This window comes from Cornus florida, unplaced genomic scaffold (genome assembly GCF_030987335.1).
Source record: "Cornus florida cultivar Cherokee Brave unplaced genomic scaffold, ASM3098733v1 CherokeeBrave_3.0.0_Hap2_Chr04, whole genome shotgun sequence".
Lineage (NCBI taxonomy): Eukaryota > Viridiplantae > Streptophyta > Magnoliopsida > Cornales > Cornaceae > Cornus > Cornus florida.
The window spans coordinates 99537488-99554876 of NW_026775574.1; the positions used below are offsets into that span (position 1 = coordinate 99537488).

Here is a 17389-nt window from a genome sequence, read left to right on the forward strand (position 1 = left end):
CAGTAACAATTAAACACAGAAAAGATATGAGAAGTGAAAAAGTGGTATGCTAACATTTTATCAATCTCTGAAGGGGATTGAACAAGAAAAATAATAGATTACAAATGTAGCTAATTTCCCAATTACTACTAAAAAAGGGAAACAAATGTAAAACTAGATAATGCCTGAAAAAAGTGTTGAAAAACATCCAGAAATCGGTAACTTGGATTCTGAGAATTTCAGAAATTATGGGAGGCCAAAAAAGCTTTAAGAATTAATTGCACCAACTTACAAAATTTGCCAGGAACAGAATGGCACTGTCGCCTACTGATAAATCAAGAAAACCGGAATTTCCTTGATTATTATGTTGATGGAAAACCATATATATTCTTATGCTCCAATTCTTTCGAGATTTTCAGAGACAGTTTTCATCCTAGGCCGAACCTCGGGGTCCCCCTCAGTGCAGGCGAGGGCTATATGAAAAGCTGCTAGTACTTCCTTCTTGGCATGCACTTCTTGAAGCAACAACGGGTCTACCATATCTGATAGTGGAGTTTCCTCTTCAAATCCCTTCCTCACCCACTTTACTAGATCCTGCACTTCTGTGGAAGTTGATGTCGTTGGAGATGAAAGCTCCGGAGACTTTCCAGTTAGTAATTCAAGCAATACAACTCCAAATGAATACACATCCCATTTTTGGGTAGGTCGATTGCCAGAGACCCGAGCCTCTGGTGCTTGGTACTTGTTGGATTTCTCCGGTTGGGTGGATTTTAAATATGGAAGAGCTCCACCAATAAAGCCACCAGAGGAAGAGGGATTGCTGCCAGTTATGTTAACCAGCCGGTTGAGGCCAAAATCGGAAATGTAAGGTTGGAATTCATTGTCAAGGAGAATGTTGGATGGTTTGATGTCTCCATGGACAAACTTCCTGGGACTACATTCATGGAGGTAGGCCAAGCCCCGGGCTGATCCCTTTGCAATTCTTAGCCTAACTGACCACGAAAGACTTGATGATGATGGCTGACCAGTTCTCCCTGTAAAAAATGTATCATCAGTTGCAAAAATTATAGCATTGCAGAAAAATATATTTCAGAATATCATTTCATCATTAGTTGAGCTTCAGAAGATACTTTTATACATCTCTGACAACAGATCAATGCTGGAACACACAGAAAACAGAGTGGGCTTAAGCTACTATTAGATATTACCCCCTTGTAACATAGAATTCAATACAGTGAAGTTAACCCTACAATTGTAGATGTTCCTTCCCATCATTCTATACAATCTCGATAACATTAAGTTTATTCTTACAAAGTTGGCTCCACTAGGAATGCGAATGTAAATGCAAATGTAGGGGCCTCCGGTTAAGAAAGGGCCTCGCGGAATGGTTTCATTGTAACTTCTAAAACTCAAGTAACCAATGGGTAGGTCCAGATGGTATGACCTCTCTTAGGCAAAGGGTTACTTACAAAAAAATGATCTCAACAAGTTGATATGGTGAATGTCTGGCATTGAGAAATTATTACATGGTCCCATCCAATCACCATGTGACACATCAGCAAAAAACTTAATAAAGCTTAGACATCCTGACGTATTTGTTGATGTGTCACGTGTTGATTGGCCTGGGACCATGTAATAATTTCTCGCATTTTCATAGGGTGCAATACCAATGACATTGTATGCTAGTGCACCCAATATCTCTGGGTGTGTGAGCGTTTGCTAAAAATATTCGGAAAAAAAAATAATAATAAATAAATTTGAAGTCCTAAGGGAGACGTGAAAGGAAAATGCTGTTGTCATTGACCTACTAGGGTCCAACCATAAGTGAGATATGAGTGCACCACCTAAAGTAATCACCATCTAAAGTGCACCACCTCAAGGGAGACGTGAAAGGAACATAAAGTCCTAGCAGTAAAGGGTGATGCTCTCATTTAATCTTGAAGGACACTGTCTGAAAAGTAAAAGTCCACCTTTTCAATGCTCTCAAATAAAAAATAAGAAATAAAAATAAAAAAGAGATAAAAGGTAGTACAATCTCATAAGTTTTGCTTCAAAGGAATCTTCACAAAGTAAAAATCATGAATACTAGAATCCAAATTAACTTTCATAACCATAAAAAATAATCAAAGCACACTATTTGAAGTCTCAGATAAACATTAAAAACAACCAAAGACGAGACAATGAAAAATTGGGCATCTTAAAATGCTTAAGTCCTCACTTTGGTGCCTAGCCTAGTGAATTAGTGATTGTTCAGGTGGTTCTGGCCCACAATTTCTTAGCAAGGTACCAACCAGTTGGTGCATTCTACAAATATGAACAGCTGTGCCTATGCCTACATGATGTAATGACTTTAATACCACCAAGAAGAAAATAATAGTAATTTTGGTGGTATCTTCTTTTATTTCTTTTTTCCCACAATTTTGGTGATATCTGACATGATATAAATACAAGCATGGCAATGTCTTAATTAAGTGCCTCAGGAGTGTATCCCAAAACTTTTGTTTTTTGAATTGGTCTCCTTTTGAAATTAAAAATGTTTTCTCTATTTAATTTCTTTTGAAAAGCCTATCAGTATAAACGTACATTATTAATTAAAGAAACTCCTTCAAAGTGGGCTCCTGATGTACCCTCTTGTTCACCTCCACTCAGAAAATAATCAGTTTCCCACTTGTCTCATAAGTTCTCATAACAATTGAATTGATTTTAATTTCAGGGATTGCTTCAACTGGACAATCATGAACCTATCTTGTATTCTCAAAATCATCAATTGGGTAGGTCACTGGAGTGAGTAGTGTCCCAAATAAATGGTCATTAATGCCCCTTGTAGTATTAAATAAAGAAAAAATCTATCCACCCCTAATTGCCCTCCATTTTTTCCTATTCCTACTCTAACAAGTACTCCTGACAAGCATCAAATGGGAGGTCGAGATTTCGAATTCTAGGGCCATATATCTTGAGGAATCATGATATTCATTACTCAGACCGATTATTCACTTTGACAAATAAGTCAAACTAATTAACCTTCAAATCCATTTTCCTATCGCGAGAGTGTGTGTTTACTTAAACTTTTGGAAAAAATTTATCAGTTGCTTAGTTTCGAAGTGTATGCACTTAAAGCAACTACAATTTACAAATTGGAAATATAATTAATAAAGCAAACACTAAACAGGAAGAAGTAAGGACCTTACCACGGACAGCAGAAGCCAAATTGCCATTAGAGATGAAATCACTAATGAGAAGTTTTTCATCCGGAGCCCAATAATAAGCTCTCAACTTCACAACATTGGGGTGCTTTACCTTTCCGATTGCCTGAATCTCCGCCGTGAATTCCTTGTACCTCTGCTCACCACCTTCACCCAACCTCCTCACCGCCACCGGAATCCCATTTCCGAGCACAACTTTGTACACAATCCCCAACCCACTCTTCCCCAACACATAAGCTGATGCCCTCAGGAGCTCATCCAGCTCAAAACTGAACCCTTTATCAATTGCCACCAGCTCGCCTTCACCGGCACCACCACTGCCACTTCCACCGCCAACGCCGCTGCCGCCGCCACCACCTCCTCCTTTATCTGACTCCGCTTCCGAGTCATTACTCGGAAACCCATTAATACAAGGACATGAACACAATAATCCTTTCTCATTTCCACCCAATTTTCCTCTCCTAGTGCAGCTACAACCGTGTGAGTCTTTTCTCCTCCAATACAAATAAACAACCACTAGACCTATAAATGCGACTCCAATTGCATCGGCCACAGAGATCAATATGATCAGCCCTGGCTTCAGCCCTTCTCCCCTATCACTGTCGTCAGATTCCGGCGACGGATTCTGATTTACAGGCGAAGTTCGGGTACCATTTTGACATGATTTTTTCAACGGAAATCCGCACAACAACGGATTATTGAGAAACGCCGTCGGACCTTGATTCGCAAACGAACCGGTCTGAGGAATTTCGCCGCTCAAACTGTTGTTTCGGAGATCAAAACTCACTGTCATCGGCAAATGCCCCATAGATTTGGGAATTTTTCCGGAGAAATGATTGAAAGAGAGATTGAGAGTCTCCGACAGCGATTTCAGCTCGCCAATATCTTCCGGCAACGATCCGTTGAGAGCATTCGATGACAGATCGATCTGAACCAAATTCGCCAGCTCCGGGAAGATCCCCGCTGGAATCTCGCCGGAAAACTTGTTTCCAGTGAGAATGAGCCGCTGCAGTTGCCGGCAGTTGCGTAGATCTCTCGGAATCGAACCGGAGAGAGAGTTCTTTGAGAGATCGAGGTTCTGTAGGCGAGGGATGTGGCAGATAGACGGAGGCAGAGGGCCGGAGAGATTGTTGGAGTAGAGGAATATACTGTGGAGTGAGGTGGCGTTGAAGAGCTGCTCAGGTATGGCGCCGTAGAAGTTGTTCCCGTGGAGGTTGAGTCGCCGGAGGTATACCAGAGCTCCAAGCTCCGACGGGATGTATCCCCGGAGACTCTTGCCTGCGATTGCGATGCCGACGACGCGGGGGTCCGGGAATCCGGTGACGTTCATACAGGAGATTCCGGTCCAGTGGCACGGAGTGGTGTCGTTCTCGTTCCAGTCGGGGAAGGCGCCGCCGTCGTCCACCGCGGATTTTAGCGAGAGGAGAGAGAGGCCGTCGGAGGAGAGAGAAAATGTGAAGTTAAGGTTTTGAAGAGAGAGAAAAATAATTAGAAGCAGAGAAAGTTCCCTCATTTTGAATTGTGTTGGTTTAGTCTTTTTTGGAGTAACGTGTGTTTAGTTTTTAGAAGTGAGTGAGTGTTTTGTTTCGTGTATAAAGAACAAATCGGGAGAGATGTGGAGGATCCCTCCACATGGAGGTGGTGGTTGGCGGAGGAGTGAGGTGATGGTGGTGGTGGGTTTGGAAGAGTGGGGAAGTTGGGAGGTATTTATGAGAAAGAGACTTGAGGAAGAGGAGATTTTGATTGGTGGGTCCCACCTCCCGCCAAAAGGAAGACTACCTTCCTAACAGAAGGGGAGTAGAAGAAAAGCAATGGATATGGCTTGGTACTGTTTGTGAACCATTAGATAGAAAGTACTCGGGACAAGTTGGTCACTAACAATGATGATGAAGATGTTTTTGGGGTTGATAATTTTGTTGGGTTTTTATTTTTGACTTTTTACATTGACTTTGAACAGTATTTTATTTTATTTTATTGGTTTTTTATTAATATTATTATTTTATTTTATTTGGATTAATTCCTTTGAATATTTTGTTAGTTTTCAATGAAAATCCTCTATTTTTCTTGATAATTAATAAATAAAGATTTTGAAGAAAAAATTATTAGATTGTTCGGCCAATCACAAAACGTTGCAGCAAAATAATGTGTCATTTTGACACCAATGGACCATTCAATAATTTTTTCAAATATCGCAAGATTTTTTTTTTATGCTACGCTTTCTCAGTATCTTTTATAGATCACAAAGTGAGAGATTCATTTATCAAAATTTTGAAAAACCATAATTAATGGAACCCCATGAGCTAAAATTTTTTTACTTACCAAAAAAAAATATTTAAAAATTTTAATCGTGTTACACATAAAAGTTCATAAATAATCTCAATTTGAAATCCTCCATCCTTCACTTTTTGAAATTCACATTTATAGAAAAATTCAGAAAACAACCCATATTTTTATCTTCTTCTCTTTATTTAATTATTTTTATTTTTAATTTTTGTTCTTGGTCCATATTAATTTTTATATGCCAAATTTAGAGTTATGTTTGCATGAATTGTCCTTATTAAAATACTTTTTTGTTATAAATGATCTTAGCTTTTGTAAATGGTCAATTCATGAACACATGCCACATTAAGAAAATGCGTGGATAAAATTCACATGTTGGGATAAGTTGCATCTTATTTATGATATTAAAAGAGGGTTAAAAGATATTTCCTTTGTTGAAGTTCTCATGTTAGGGGAAGTGGGTGATAGAGTAGTTCATGTTCTTGCATCTTTTTCTCGGGTTCTAATGGATTTCGATTGCATTCTTTCATCCGTGCCACTTACAATTCTAACTCTGGCTACTCGGGATATGTTAGAGATTTCTAGTTAGTTCTTTGTTTTGGTGGTGTTGTGTAAAAATACATGATCTGATAAGTTTAAATTAAATCAATCAATTTTTTTATTTGTATCATGATTTTTCTTCCGTAATGTCTAATACTCCTATATTATATTTGAGAATACTGAATCGGTATCTTATATTTAGAATTGAAGCAATGTTATTTCAAATTTTGTATTAAATTTTTTTCAATTTCAAATCTAAGATGCCAATTGAATGCAGCCAAACAAAGTACTCCATCTGTTTTTAAAAAAATGACCCTTTTGTGAGTCAAGGTTTACCGAAAGGATAATTTTTTTATTATTTTTGAAGCAAGGGGAGTATTAAACGATATTTTTCACATAATTTTTAAATATCAAATACAAGCATGGAACTATATAGGGGATAATAGAATTACACCTTAAAACCCTTAAATCAAAACAAAATGATTTGTTATCATTAGTTTTCTTTTTTTCTTTTTTACTTTTATTTTATTTTTGAACGGATGGCATGGTTGGGTAATCAATGGAGAGGGGATTACTTCTAATTATTTATTACACCCATCACTTTCACGTAACCAACACCACCATGTATCCTATTATACTAATGATATCATATTTATTCATTCTCACACCCATGTTTAATTTGTATGATTTATGAATGCACTACTTTCCCAAAAAAGGTTAGCATTCTACAATTAGTCTATGTAATATTTAATTATTATTTTTAGTTGTTTAGTGGAGGCATACAAATGATTATATCTCTCAATCATGAATATATGCTTAGAAGCTAATGAAATCAACAGATGGAGAGAGAGAGACGATGCATGTCCTTTCCAGCTTGTATTATCTTTTGGGTTATTAATAAATCCGACTTCTAAGAGCGTTAGAAAATGTATATCTAAGGTTTTATTTTTCATTTTTTTATTATTGTATGGGAATTGAATAATGATATAGACCAAAAAACAGACACATCCAACTAAATTTATGTTAATAAAAGATGATGTCACGACGACATAATCATAATTAATAACATTATGATTATATTATCCCAACTCTCATATAAAAAAAGTGGGATGCATCTGACTCTCGAACTTTTTATCATTTTTTATTGAAATTTTTTTTTTTTTTTTTTTTATATTTTCGAAATACCTCATTTCCCTTGATGATAGGAAATAAAAATCCATGAGTGAGATACTATATTTTTTCCACAATGAGAGACTTGTCCCACATCTAATTCGAATAAAAAGTGAAATCGGTATATATAAATTAGGTGTATTATTAGCACCACTTAATAACTTAAATTTTCATATCGCAAAACATTCCCACAATCTTCTTTCTATATTCTTATTTAATAATCAACCCTATGTGTGACATGTAGAATGTTTTGTAGTGCAAGTCAAGATTACCATGGATGTGGCTACTGAGAATTACCAATTATAGTTTTTTTATTTTTTTATTTTTTTATTTCAATTAATATAAGATCCTCAACCACTCGGATGGTGAGTTACTGAATATTATACTATAATTACATAACTTCTTATCTTTCTTTTAAAGGGAAACAAAATATACTAATAATGTAAAATCACTTTAAGAATGAGACAAGTGCAAGAACCAATATTCCCAGACAGAAGAGTAGGAAAAAAAAGGATATATGGATAAAAGACTCCTTTGCTTTGCTTTGTAGTTAAGGGAATTATACTCAGCCTTTGGTTGGCTCAACTCTCTCTAATTGAGGGTCCCATTTACCACATAAAAAAAGGGAATTGGTTATAAACACCCCACTAGTTCAAACAGTGTGTTTCACTGATTTAAGCCAGTGGTCTCACTTTCAAACTAATTGCACATCTCTCATTTGTCCACACAGATAATGAGCAAATTGTTCCATCTTGACAACTGAGGAAAGAAAGTTGATGATGAGAGTGTCTTGTTCATTAAAAATCATCTTCTTCTTCTTTTTTTCTTCTTATGATTGATGATTAGCAAATAAGCAAAGTTTGATGTTGCTTGTAGCATGATAACTTGATGGGAAACAAGCTTTGGTTGCCATTAAAACAACTTATCAATTAATCAAACAATGCAATTGACAAAACTAAGTTAGCTTAGGTTTGTCTCCAAAATCACCCCGTGAGATTGGCTATCTTAACGGATGAGAACTTGACTCTGATGCCTCATGAAACATTAGGTCTCGAATTCCAGTCTCTGGATAAATAAAAATTAGGTTAGGCTTGGTTTGTCTCCAATCTTTTCCTTCTACCCCTACATAGGCAGTGATACAAATAATGTGTTTTGGATTGAAAAAGGTCAGAAGGAAAGGAGGATGAGAGGGAAAGAGAAAAAGGTCAGAGATAGCTTAGCCTTTTCTCTATTATTCCAGATATGGAAAGAACGGAGGAAAATGACAAGACTGTAATTACCTATTTTGGCCTATTTTTATAACAGCTGATTTTCTATTTTGTTCTTACCTTTGCACAATAAAATAATCCTTTCCACCCTTTTCTTTTTCCACTATCTTTTCAAGCTTCCTTCTTTATTTATCCAAAAATATCATATTTCATCCCAACTACTATTCTCTGAATTATTTTCTGTTCTACTTATCTAAACAAACTCCCAAGGCTATTAAATAAGCATGTTAGACTCCTCAAATAGTTGTGGAGAAGAAGATAAACAACATAGTATAGATAACTAGGGGAAAAAAAAAACAAAAACAAAAACAAACAAACAAACAACAGAGTAGATCATATTAAAACAAATGCATCAAAGCTTTATTCTATATCCAAATTCCAGACTGGGCATTCAATATCTCATTTAACATGCTGCTTCTTGCATCAGGACCTCCATCCACATACACACACATAAAAGGGAAAACCTGACGCACGAGGAAGGGTCTGAAGATGTACGCAGCCCTTACTTTCACATGTAAAGAGGCTATTTCCTTGCTTCAAATCCGTGACCTCCGTGTCACAATGGAGCAACCACGTGTAAAGAGGCTGTTTCCTTGCTTCAAACCCATGACTTCCATGTCACAATGGAGCAACCTAATTATTGCGCCAAGGCTCACCCACACACACACACACACAAGAATGCAAAAAAGCGATGCTCAAATTCAGTCCTTACCGGATGTTGTCCATTCTTTTGCTATTGAAATACATCTCACGATCTCCGTTGAGTTTCAACATGCTGATTAGATTATGGTTCATAGTAAGGGTAATTTAAGGAAAAACTTCTCCATTGAGCTACATTACCCCTAAGGTCACTACCAACATAATGAGAGAGCTAAATTGAGAGGATAGCACATAAAACAAGGCTAGGTTCATTGCCCCCACTGCAAAAACCCACGCACGCACACAGATTTTCAAGCACAAATAGAGATCATAAATTTCAAAACCAGCAACAAGAATTATCCAGCACATGAAATAGTGTAAACTTCAAGAACATCAAAGGAAACTGAAATAAACTTATCCAGGCCTGTCTATGAACTGTTGGCAACTAACAGGAGAATATCCCAGCAACCCTCTACCTCACACCCCTGATGCTTCACCCATCTCATGTTCCACTGTTGTTGGTTCAACTGGATAGTACATATAATGGAGTTCCCCGACATCATCACCAGATAGCTTCGTCCATCCTTTTTGTCCCACGTGATAAACTGATAATAAACCCGAGTGAATGACCTAACAATTGCATGAACACACACGAGATATATAGAAAGAGAGAGAGAGCATACCACTAGCAACACCACCACTAGCTCCATCTCGAAAAGTTGCATGATAAATGGAACGTCTAGCCAACTCTGCAGCTTCTTCAACTGACATATCATAACGGTACCTAAAAATTCACAAACGCAACAGAACATGTATGAAAATTTAAAGACGACAGCAGTGTGTGTGAATATTCCAGAGAGAGAGGGAGAGATAGAGCACCCGTTATCCAATACACCATAAGCATATGGTGAACCAGATCCAACAGAGAATCTGGTTCCTTTCAATCGCCCTCCTTCACTGTCCACATAATATAGCCCAGGACCCTAAGAGCCAAAAAATGTGAGGTTAATACGACTTAAACTGATGCAGGACAGGCTGATGCTATATGGTCAATTGCCATTACCGTTTCGTCCCATCCAGCAATCATGGTACCAACAGACAAGCCCATTCCACGGTAAGAATAAAGAATGTTTGCAAGCAGCTTTGAAGCCCCAGCAACTGAAATTCTTCGCTTATTTGCCAGCTCATGCAACCGGCACTAAAACATGAACATCAGGTAAATTCATCAGAAAACAAAACCAAGTGCAAGAATGTAGTGGATGAGATGGACTTATAAAAAATGTATAATTATAACACCAACAAGGAAGAATGGGTTGGAGTGTATCCTTGTTGTTTTCAGTTTCTTGCATGACCCATGGTTCCACATACCAAGAGGCATCACAACTATGCTAGTCAATGAAAGTAAAAGTTTGATTCTTTGCAAAAATGACAGAAAGATTAAATCTGCAACTTCTCAGTGAAACAAGTTTCTTAAACAAATAACTTCTGAATTGTCTACATTATATGCAAATATACACCACTAAAGCATCGCATCTTCCAGTTTTTTTATTTTTTTATTTTTTTTTTATTCTTATATATATGTGCGTGTGTGTGTGTGTATGACAGTTCTGAAGGCATTAGATTCGGAACAGAGAAAATAACATAAGTAAATCACCTTAATGCCCAGGTTTCTGTGCCAGAACTGGCAGTCAGCAGCTCCCCCAGCCATTGTTCCTAGCATGTATGGGTTGATCTCGATTATTTTCTTCACAGACTGTGATGCTGTAAAAATTACACTGGTAAATGCACATGATTTTAAGATGAAATCATATACAATGAAAACAAACAATATGACAATAAAGCGGATATTAAAATACCATACAACGCATCAAACTAACTCAAACCACCTCAAAATGTCAGGAGTGGGGTTAGTAGCACCAAACTAGCTCAAACCACCACAACCAGGGAGTGTAAAGGATAAGTTTACCAAATTGAAGCCTAGGAAGATACATAAATTCCAAAAGGGAGAAAGAATTGAAGCATGTAAAAGAAAGGGAGTTTTACTTTCAAGAGGCTCTCCATTGATGGCACTCAATGACCCATTTTGAGCTGATATATGGCCTTGCAAGAGATACTGACTAGGTTTTCTCCTCCCTATGCATGTACTGAAGGATGAAATTTAAAGCTCCTCCGTCTTTCTTTTTTTTTTTTGGTAAGTAAAGCTCCTCCGTCTTTACCTCTTACTTAGTCCACAAACCTAAAATTTTAAAATCAAACACACACTCAACGCTCCAATTCTCTTTCAAGTGGTTTAGTTTATTTACATTAAGTTTTTGGAGTTGAGGAAATTCAGCATTTTCAAGATTTTGCTGGACATAGGACTATAGTCGATTTGTGGGCATGCTTCACGCCATGCATGCTATAGGACCATATTATATGACAATATTTAGTTCAAACGAGTTTTATTAATAATAGTTAAAACTCAACCCCCATTCCCACCCCCCCCCCCCCCCCCCCCTCTTCCTTTCTCCCAAATCATAACCCTAATTGGCAACATAGCCTCTATATTTTTTTATTGATAAGTACAAAGTAGCCTCTATATTATCTTTCAAACCCAAAGCACATCTGTTAATTTCCAACTCTTCGAAACATTAATGGAATCTAGGTGTGAGACCCAATTTCTTCTTTAAACTTCTCTCTGTTTCTTTAACTTGATGCACTTTGAAACCTTCTGAATAGCCTTGTTCTGCCCTTGAAAGATCCAATTTTAGAAATCTTTGTTTTTCCATCTTTAAATTATCCAAATTTGAACTTATCAAAAAAAAATTTATCCAAATTTGACAGAATAAATCACAAGTCAAAAATCTTTACTATATAGTATATTCATATCCACAGCTTTATTATATCCAAAAACCGTACTCTGCCAACCCAAATCAAAACTAACTTTTATTTATATATATACTTACCTTTTGACCTTCAATTGCAAAACTCAAATCCCCAACAAGCCCTTGCACAATTTTTCAGCAACAAACTCTAAAAATCCTATGAACTGCCTACTTTAAAGGAAACAAATTCCAACTCTTTCATATTGAAAAAGCCTACATCATTTCTTCTACCTTTTAAAACCCCTTCTTCCTTACCTGAAGCCCACCAGTTTGCCAATGATAAGTGACACTATCCCAAATTTCCTAAATTCCTAGAGATGTAAAACCCATGACCAGATTTAGTCACCCTTTTTTGTTTTGTCAATAAAACCTTATTGGACGAGCCAAATTTATCCATTCATCAATTATTTAACCTCGGAATACAAAAAATATCAATTCAGTAAAAGTTACTGTTCAAGGATACCATTCACAAATTTCTCGCCCGGCCGAAGCCTCAAACACTTACTGTTTACTTACACTGTTACAAAACCTAAAAGGCTAAAACTTAGTACCTCCACCTATTTTACATGGACTCTTCAAAAGTAGGTAAAATACCATGTTAGACACAATACTTGGACATGAGAATGGGTTATATGTCCGAAATTTTTGGTTGGACATGCACCTAAAAACATATATCAAATAAATGAATTTTATTATGTTATTGTTTCAAATGAATCAAATACCTTTATTGACCACTATGTTATATAAAGACATTATTTTACACTAGAAAATAAATTTAAAATATTAAATAGATTTAGCAGTATTCTTGTGTCCTTTTATTTGGAGATTTGACACGTTCAATGTATAGATACATATCGGCACCCGACACACGTATGCAAACCCACGTAATATAGATCTCCACCAACCATTAAGGACAAAAACCAAATATAAATAGCACACCATTCTTTTAACTGCTACTCCATGTCATGGTATGTTTGGTTGGCAGGAAGGATTGAGGAGGGATGGATGAGGGGGGGATAAAAAGTTTTTTTGGGTTTGGTTGGAGGGAAGGGAAGAGAGGAAAGGAGGAAGCAAGGAGTGATGAACATCTCTCCTTCCTTTATGTTTTTCTATCAGCCCAAAATTGGGGGGAAGAGGAGAGAAAAAGAAGGTTAACTACCAACAACTATGTAACTTCCACTTTTAACCTTCCAAAAAAAAAAATTTGTTGTTAAACCCATCTGTGTTTAATTTTTTATAATGGGGGTATATTGATAAAAGGAACATAAAAACTCTCTATCCCTTCTTTCCAACCAAACAGAATAAAGGTGTCACCCCATTCATCTTTCCTAATATCCATTCAATCCAACCAAACAAAAAGGTGAGGGAGACACTTTCCCTTCCCTAGGGATGCCTCATCCATCCCTCCCCCTCTCCATTCCATCCATTTTTCCATCCCTCGAACCAAACGGAGTATCAAAGTAGGTTAATGGCATTGATGAGATAGACTAATCCAAAAAAAAAAATGGCATTGATGTGATAGAAAAATAGATAGTATTCAAAGAAACTAAATTGAGATCAATATGAGAAATTTTAATTTTCATACTCAAACCGGACAACGTATTTCATAAGGGGAAAAATTGATGTCAAATAGATTTCAAACAACTGGCTTTTTTCTTATTTTCTTTAACGAGTGAGACACACAAAAGTATCCCAACCACATGTTAAACCCTTAAAGATATTAATATTGGTACTCATAAAAAAAGTTAATGACATTGATGGGATGGAAAAACATATGACTCAAATAAACTAAATCATTCCATGTCTCAATCGAGACAAACACCACAAAGTTCGATATCCATACTCTAGCCAAAAAATGCAATTTGTAAGAGGAAACATTGTTGTCAAGTAAATTTCAAACAAGCAACTTCTTCCTTTATTTATTTTTTATTTCTTGAATGAGTCACACAAAAGAATCCTAGATGTGACTAACACCTGTCCTTGGCAGTGGAAGGAGATGCCACTCAAACTAACTACTTGTGATTCATAAATGGGCTTTTTGGACACCAAAATTTTGATCACTGGTCAAATGTGGTCAATTTGATAGAAATAGTATTTTCTTGTTTTTTGAACAATACGATATATAGACCGACCAGAATAACAATAACAACAACAAAAACAACATGAGTATGCATTATATTCTTTTTACTTTTTGGTAAATAAGAATTTTATTAGAAGAAACAGCAAGGCCTAACAAGGCCAACAAAATACAAAGGAAAGAAAACAAGCAACACTACATCCACAGCCTAAAAACCATAAAAACAACTAAACAACAAACAAAGAAGGAAACGAAAGCAAACAACTGTTAAACTGAGAAATCCAGCAGCAACAATGAAGCTTAGCATAGAACAAGTATGATAATTATTTTGTAGGTCAACTTAAAACTCATTGTCTAGTGGAAGAAACGATAGAAAAGGCACAAAGGGTACACTTTACATTCATGTACAGAAACATAGTGCAAAACGCCGAGAAGGTATTGAATTCCTAAAAATCACTTAAGGTTGGTAGCAAAAGAAAACTTGCACCAAAAGAGAAGAGGCCTATGGGAATCCGTTAGTTTGTTTAACATAACAAATAATCCTACATATCTCGTATTTTAAGTACATAATATCAGGTACAAATCTCAACAGAATAACACTTACGAACATTAAATAGGATCTAGACCATTTAGTTCCTATTCTGAAAAACCATACATACATGTTGCAAATAAACCTACAAAGGCTACAATATAGAGATGGATATAAAATATCTTTAGATTTATTAAAACAAGAAATTCAAGGCAATATACCCAAATACCATTTTAATGCAACGTGACTTAATGTGTTTGTGTGTGTGTGACCATTTTACAACGTAACTGATGGCTCTACAAACTCAATTTTCCACATAATGAATTTCTTTCTTCATTAATTCACTGTGTACCAGTTCATTGAACAATTAACCCATAATATATATAATGGTCTATTTCACAAATCAAGACAAAAACTAAAATAGAGGACATGAATTGCATACAGATATAGCCTCCCATGCTTGCACGAGAATCAGCTGCCACCATGACTCCCTCCTTGAAAATGAAAGCAAGGGTTGTTGTCCCCTTTGCTGGCTTCACCATTTGTATAGCTTCCTTCTGAAAGCCATCAAACTGAAATGACAGAACAAAAAAAACAGCTCAATCAAACACAAATCACAAATTTTATCCACAGAGAACAAGCTTACTTAATTCCAAACCAAACATATCAAACTTACATCAGTAGTATTAGGAATCTCAAATGATGGTCCAGCTGAAAATCCATCACAAAGGCCACTGCTCATTGCAGAGAAGGGGACAGTAGATTCAAGTCCACTAAAGTCAAGCTTCATGCTTAGTATCTACAACAAGTGAATATTAAAAGCCACAATTAATCATGTTTACATAGTTATATATAGCAAACAGATATCCAAACATAAATAAAAAAATTGTGCTTTTCTAGGTCTCCTATGCTTTCTTTGCCCACAACACCACCACCCAAAATGTAAGATCCTAGGTCTCTTATGCTAATGATTATTTAATAAAATAAGGTTCACGGTTTTCTGTAATCAGAATGTAATCAGAAATAATGTAAGCCAGAATTTTCAAAATCTATTTTGCTTTATATTTCACGATTTTCTCAGCAACCAAACAGAGGAATAACCAAATTTCCAGCTACCGAGTCAATCGAACCATGCTCAATCTCTCATGACTTCAATAAAAAAGTTAGAATTAAAAAACCCTAACTTTCAACAAATAAAGGTGACTAGCGATAACAAACTGGTAGATCCAAAAGATACTCTCTGATTGAACAATTGATCGAAATCAACAATAGCTTATAGAGCCACTGAATTTATCGACAAGATTTGTATAGATCATACCTCTTTGCAGCGGAGAAATACAGAGGAATGCGATGAATATAGAAAGGAATGCGATGAAGCCCGAGGAAGAAAACGAGTGAAGTATTCTTCGGCTACACTCTTGCAAGGGTTATAGTCGGTTCAGGTTCAACCGGGTCGGCAAGGTTGGGCGGGTTAACTTGAAAATTGGAATTGAAAAGAAAATACTAGCATGGGCCAGAGTTGTGCTCGGGCGAGCTTGACGGCTCGAGCTTGGCTCGTCAATTTTTTCATGAGCTCGGGGTTCGGCTTGTGTGTCCATATATATATATATATATATATATATATATATAGAGTGATTCGGGTTAAAAATTGCTATATCAAATGAATCAACTAAAGACACAAAACAATAGTCACAAATCTCGTGGTTGCAGAAGTATGTGTTGAGGCTGTGTTTTAGGTTTTCAATCTGATTTGGTTGGGTAAAAAAAAATAATAAATAAAAAAATTTAAGAAATATAGCACCCAAACCTAAAGTAGGAAACACTTATTAGGCAAGTTAATTAAATATAAGTCAAGTCGAACCCAATTTTTAATGGTCTTGTATAATAATTTTTACCATTAGGTTTGGACTTGGACTAAAAAAAACCTCAACTACAACTGTTGGCTGGGGACGGGACCTACCGGATTGTTTTATTTCCTCTAAAGTTTGTTCTGGCAAGGCCTATTGACAGGAACTAAAGCCAAATTTATGCTTCCTTTGTATAAAGAAGTAGATGAAAATAAGATCGAATGAACAAATTTAAAATTTCAAAATGAAGCAAACTTGGGGGCGGTGAAAAAAGACTTAAAACCCATCATATTTGTATTAACGAGAATTTTGTGAAAAATATTTAATTGGAAATTTTGACGCGAATTTGGAAGCTAGATTTTTGCTGATTTGTTTTTCGGCATTTTTTTTTTAGTTAGATGGAATCAACTAGAAAATAAATGAAAAATAAATTTTTTTTGGAGTTTAGATAAATGAATAATATTTTCGCCTGAAAAAAAAATGTCTTTTTATTTTATTATCCGTTTCTTCATCTCTGTTTTTTTTATTCCCTTTTTAAAAAAACAAAAAAAATCTTTTCTCGTAAACTAATAATTAGTTCTAGTTCTACCTATTAAAATTTTATGAAGTCTTACTTTAAATATAAATAATTATATTATTATATTTAGTAACTTATAATTTTACTATTTCTTTGCTAAAATTAGACAACATCAATTATAAATTTATTTTATTTTTTAGTATTTGAAATCGTAATTTTAGTATGTTCAATCACTATCCAAAATAACAAATTAATATTTTCCTACAATTTTTTGAAATAAATTTTAATGCAAACCAAATACTCTAGAAAATAACTTTTCTTTTTATTTACTTAACTTTTCATTCATTTTTCATTTGTTTTATTTTCTTGCCCAATTTCTTCTAGCCAAAGAAGCTTCAGAGGAAGCTCTACGTTAGTGTGTAAGACTTGGACAAGTTGGGCGAGCTAAGGGATTAGCCCACACCAAGCTCAAATCG

The 17389-nt window shown here is 35.8% G+C and overlaps 2 protein-coding genes across 2 annotated transcripts; both read right to left on the reverse strand.

Moving 5' to 3' along the window:
• Positions 1-27: 27 nt before the first annotated feature.
• Positions 28-4958, reverse strand: LOC132304160 (receptor protein kinase-like protein ZAR1). The gene is made up of 2 exons (XM_059801724.1): positions 3168-4958; positions 28-1013 (listed from the first exon to the last, which is right to left on the reverse strand). The coding sequence occupies exons 1-2, from the start codon at positions 4693-4695 to the stop codon at positions 370-372; spliced, it is 2172 nt and encodes a 723-aa protein (XP_059657707.1). The 5' UTR covers positions 4696-4958; the 3' UTR covers positions 28-369.
• A 4429-nt stretch (positions 4959-9387) lies between these two features.
• On the reverse strand, positions 9388-16016 carry LOC132304163 (proteasome subunit beta type-5-B). The gene is made up of 8 exons (XM_059801727.1): positions 15868-16016; positions 15226-15348; positions 14992-15121; positions 10734-10840; positions 10143-10277; positions 9959-10062; positions 9763-9863; positions 9388-9684 (listed from the first exon to the last, which is right to left on the reverse strand). The coding sequence occupies exons 2-8, from the start codon at positions 15337-15339 to the stop codon at positions 9557-9559; spliced, it is 819 nt and encodes a 272-aa protein (XP_059657710.1). The 5' UTR covers positions 15340-15348; positions 15868-16016; the 3' UTR covers positions 9388-9556.
• Between the last annotated feature and the right edge of the window lie 1373 nt (positions 16017-17389).

What these genes read in the sequence shown, in the direction of transcription:
- LOC132304160 (XM_059801724.1), bottom strand. Translation starts at nt 4,695, where the DNA reads ATGAGGGAACTTTCTCTGCTTCTAATTATTTTTCTCTCTCTTCAAAAC. An exon ending in TTTGGCTTCTGCTGTCCGTG is followed by an intron (nt 1,014 to 3,167) that starts GTAAGGTCCTTA and finishes CATTTTTTACAG; the next exon opens with GGAGAACTGGTCAGCCATCA.
- LOC132304163 (XM_059801727.1), bottom strand. Translation starts at nt 15,339, where the DNA reads ATGAAGCTTGACTTTAGTGGACTTGAATCTACTGTCCCCTTCTCTGCA. An exon ending in TATGGTGTATTGGATAACGG is followed by an intron (nt 9,864 to 9,958) that starts GTGCTCTATCTC and finishes GTGAATTTTTAG; the next exon opens with GTACCGTTATGATATGTCAG. An exon ending in TAGTGGTGGTGTTGCTAGTG is followed by an intron (nt 9,685 to 9,762) that starts GTATGCTCTCTC and finishes GTTTATTATCAG; the next exon opens with TTTATCACGTGGGACAAAAA.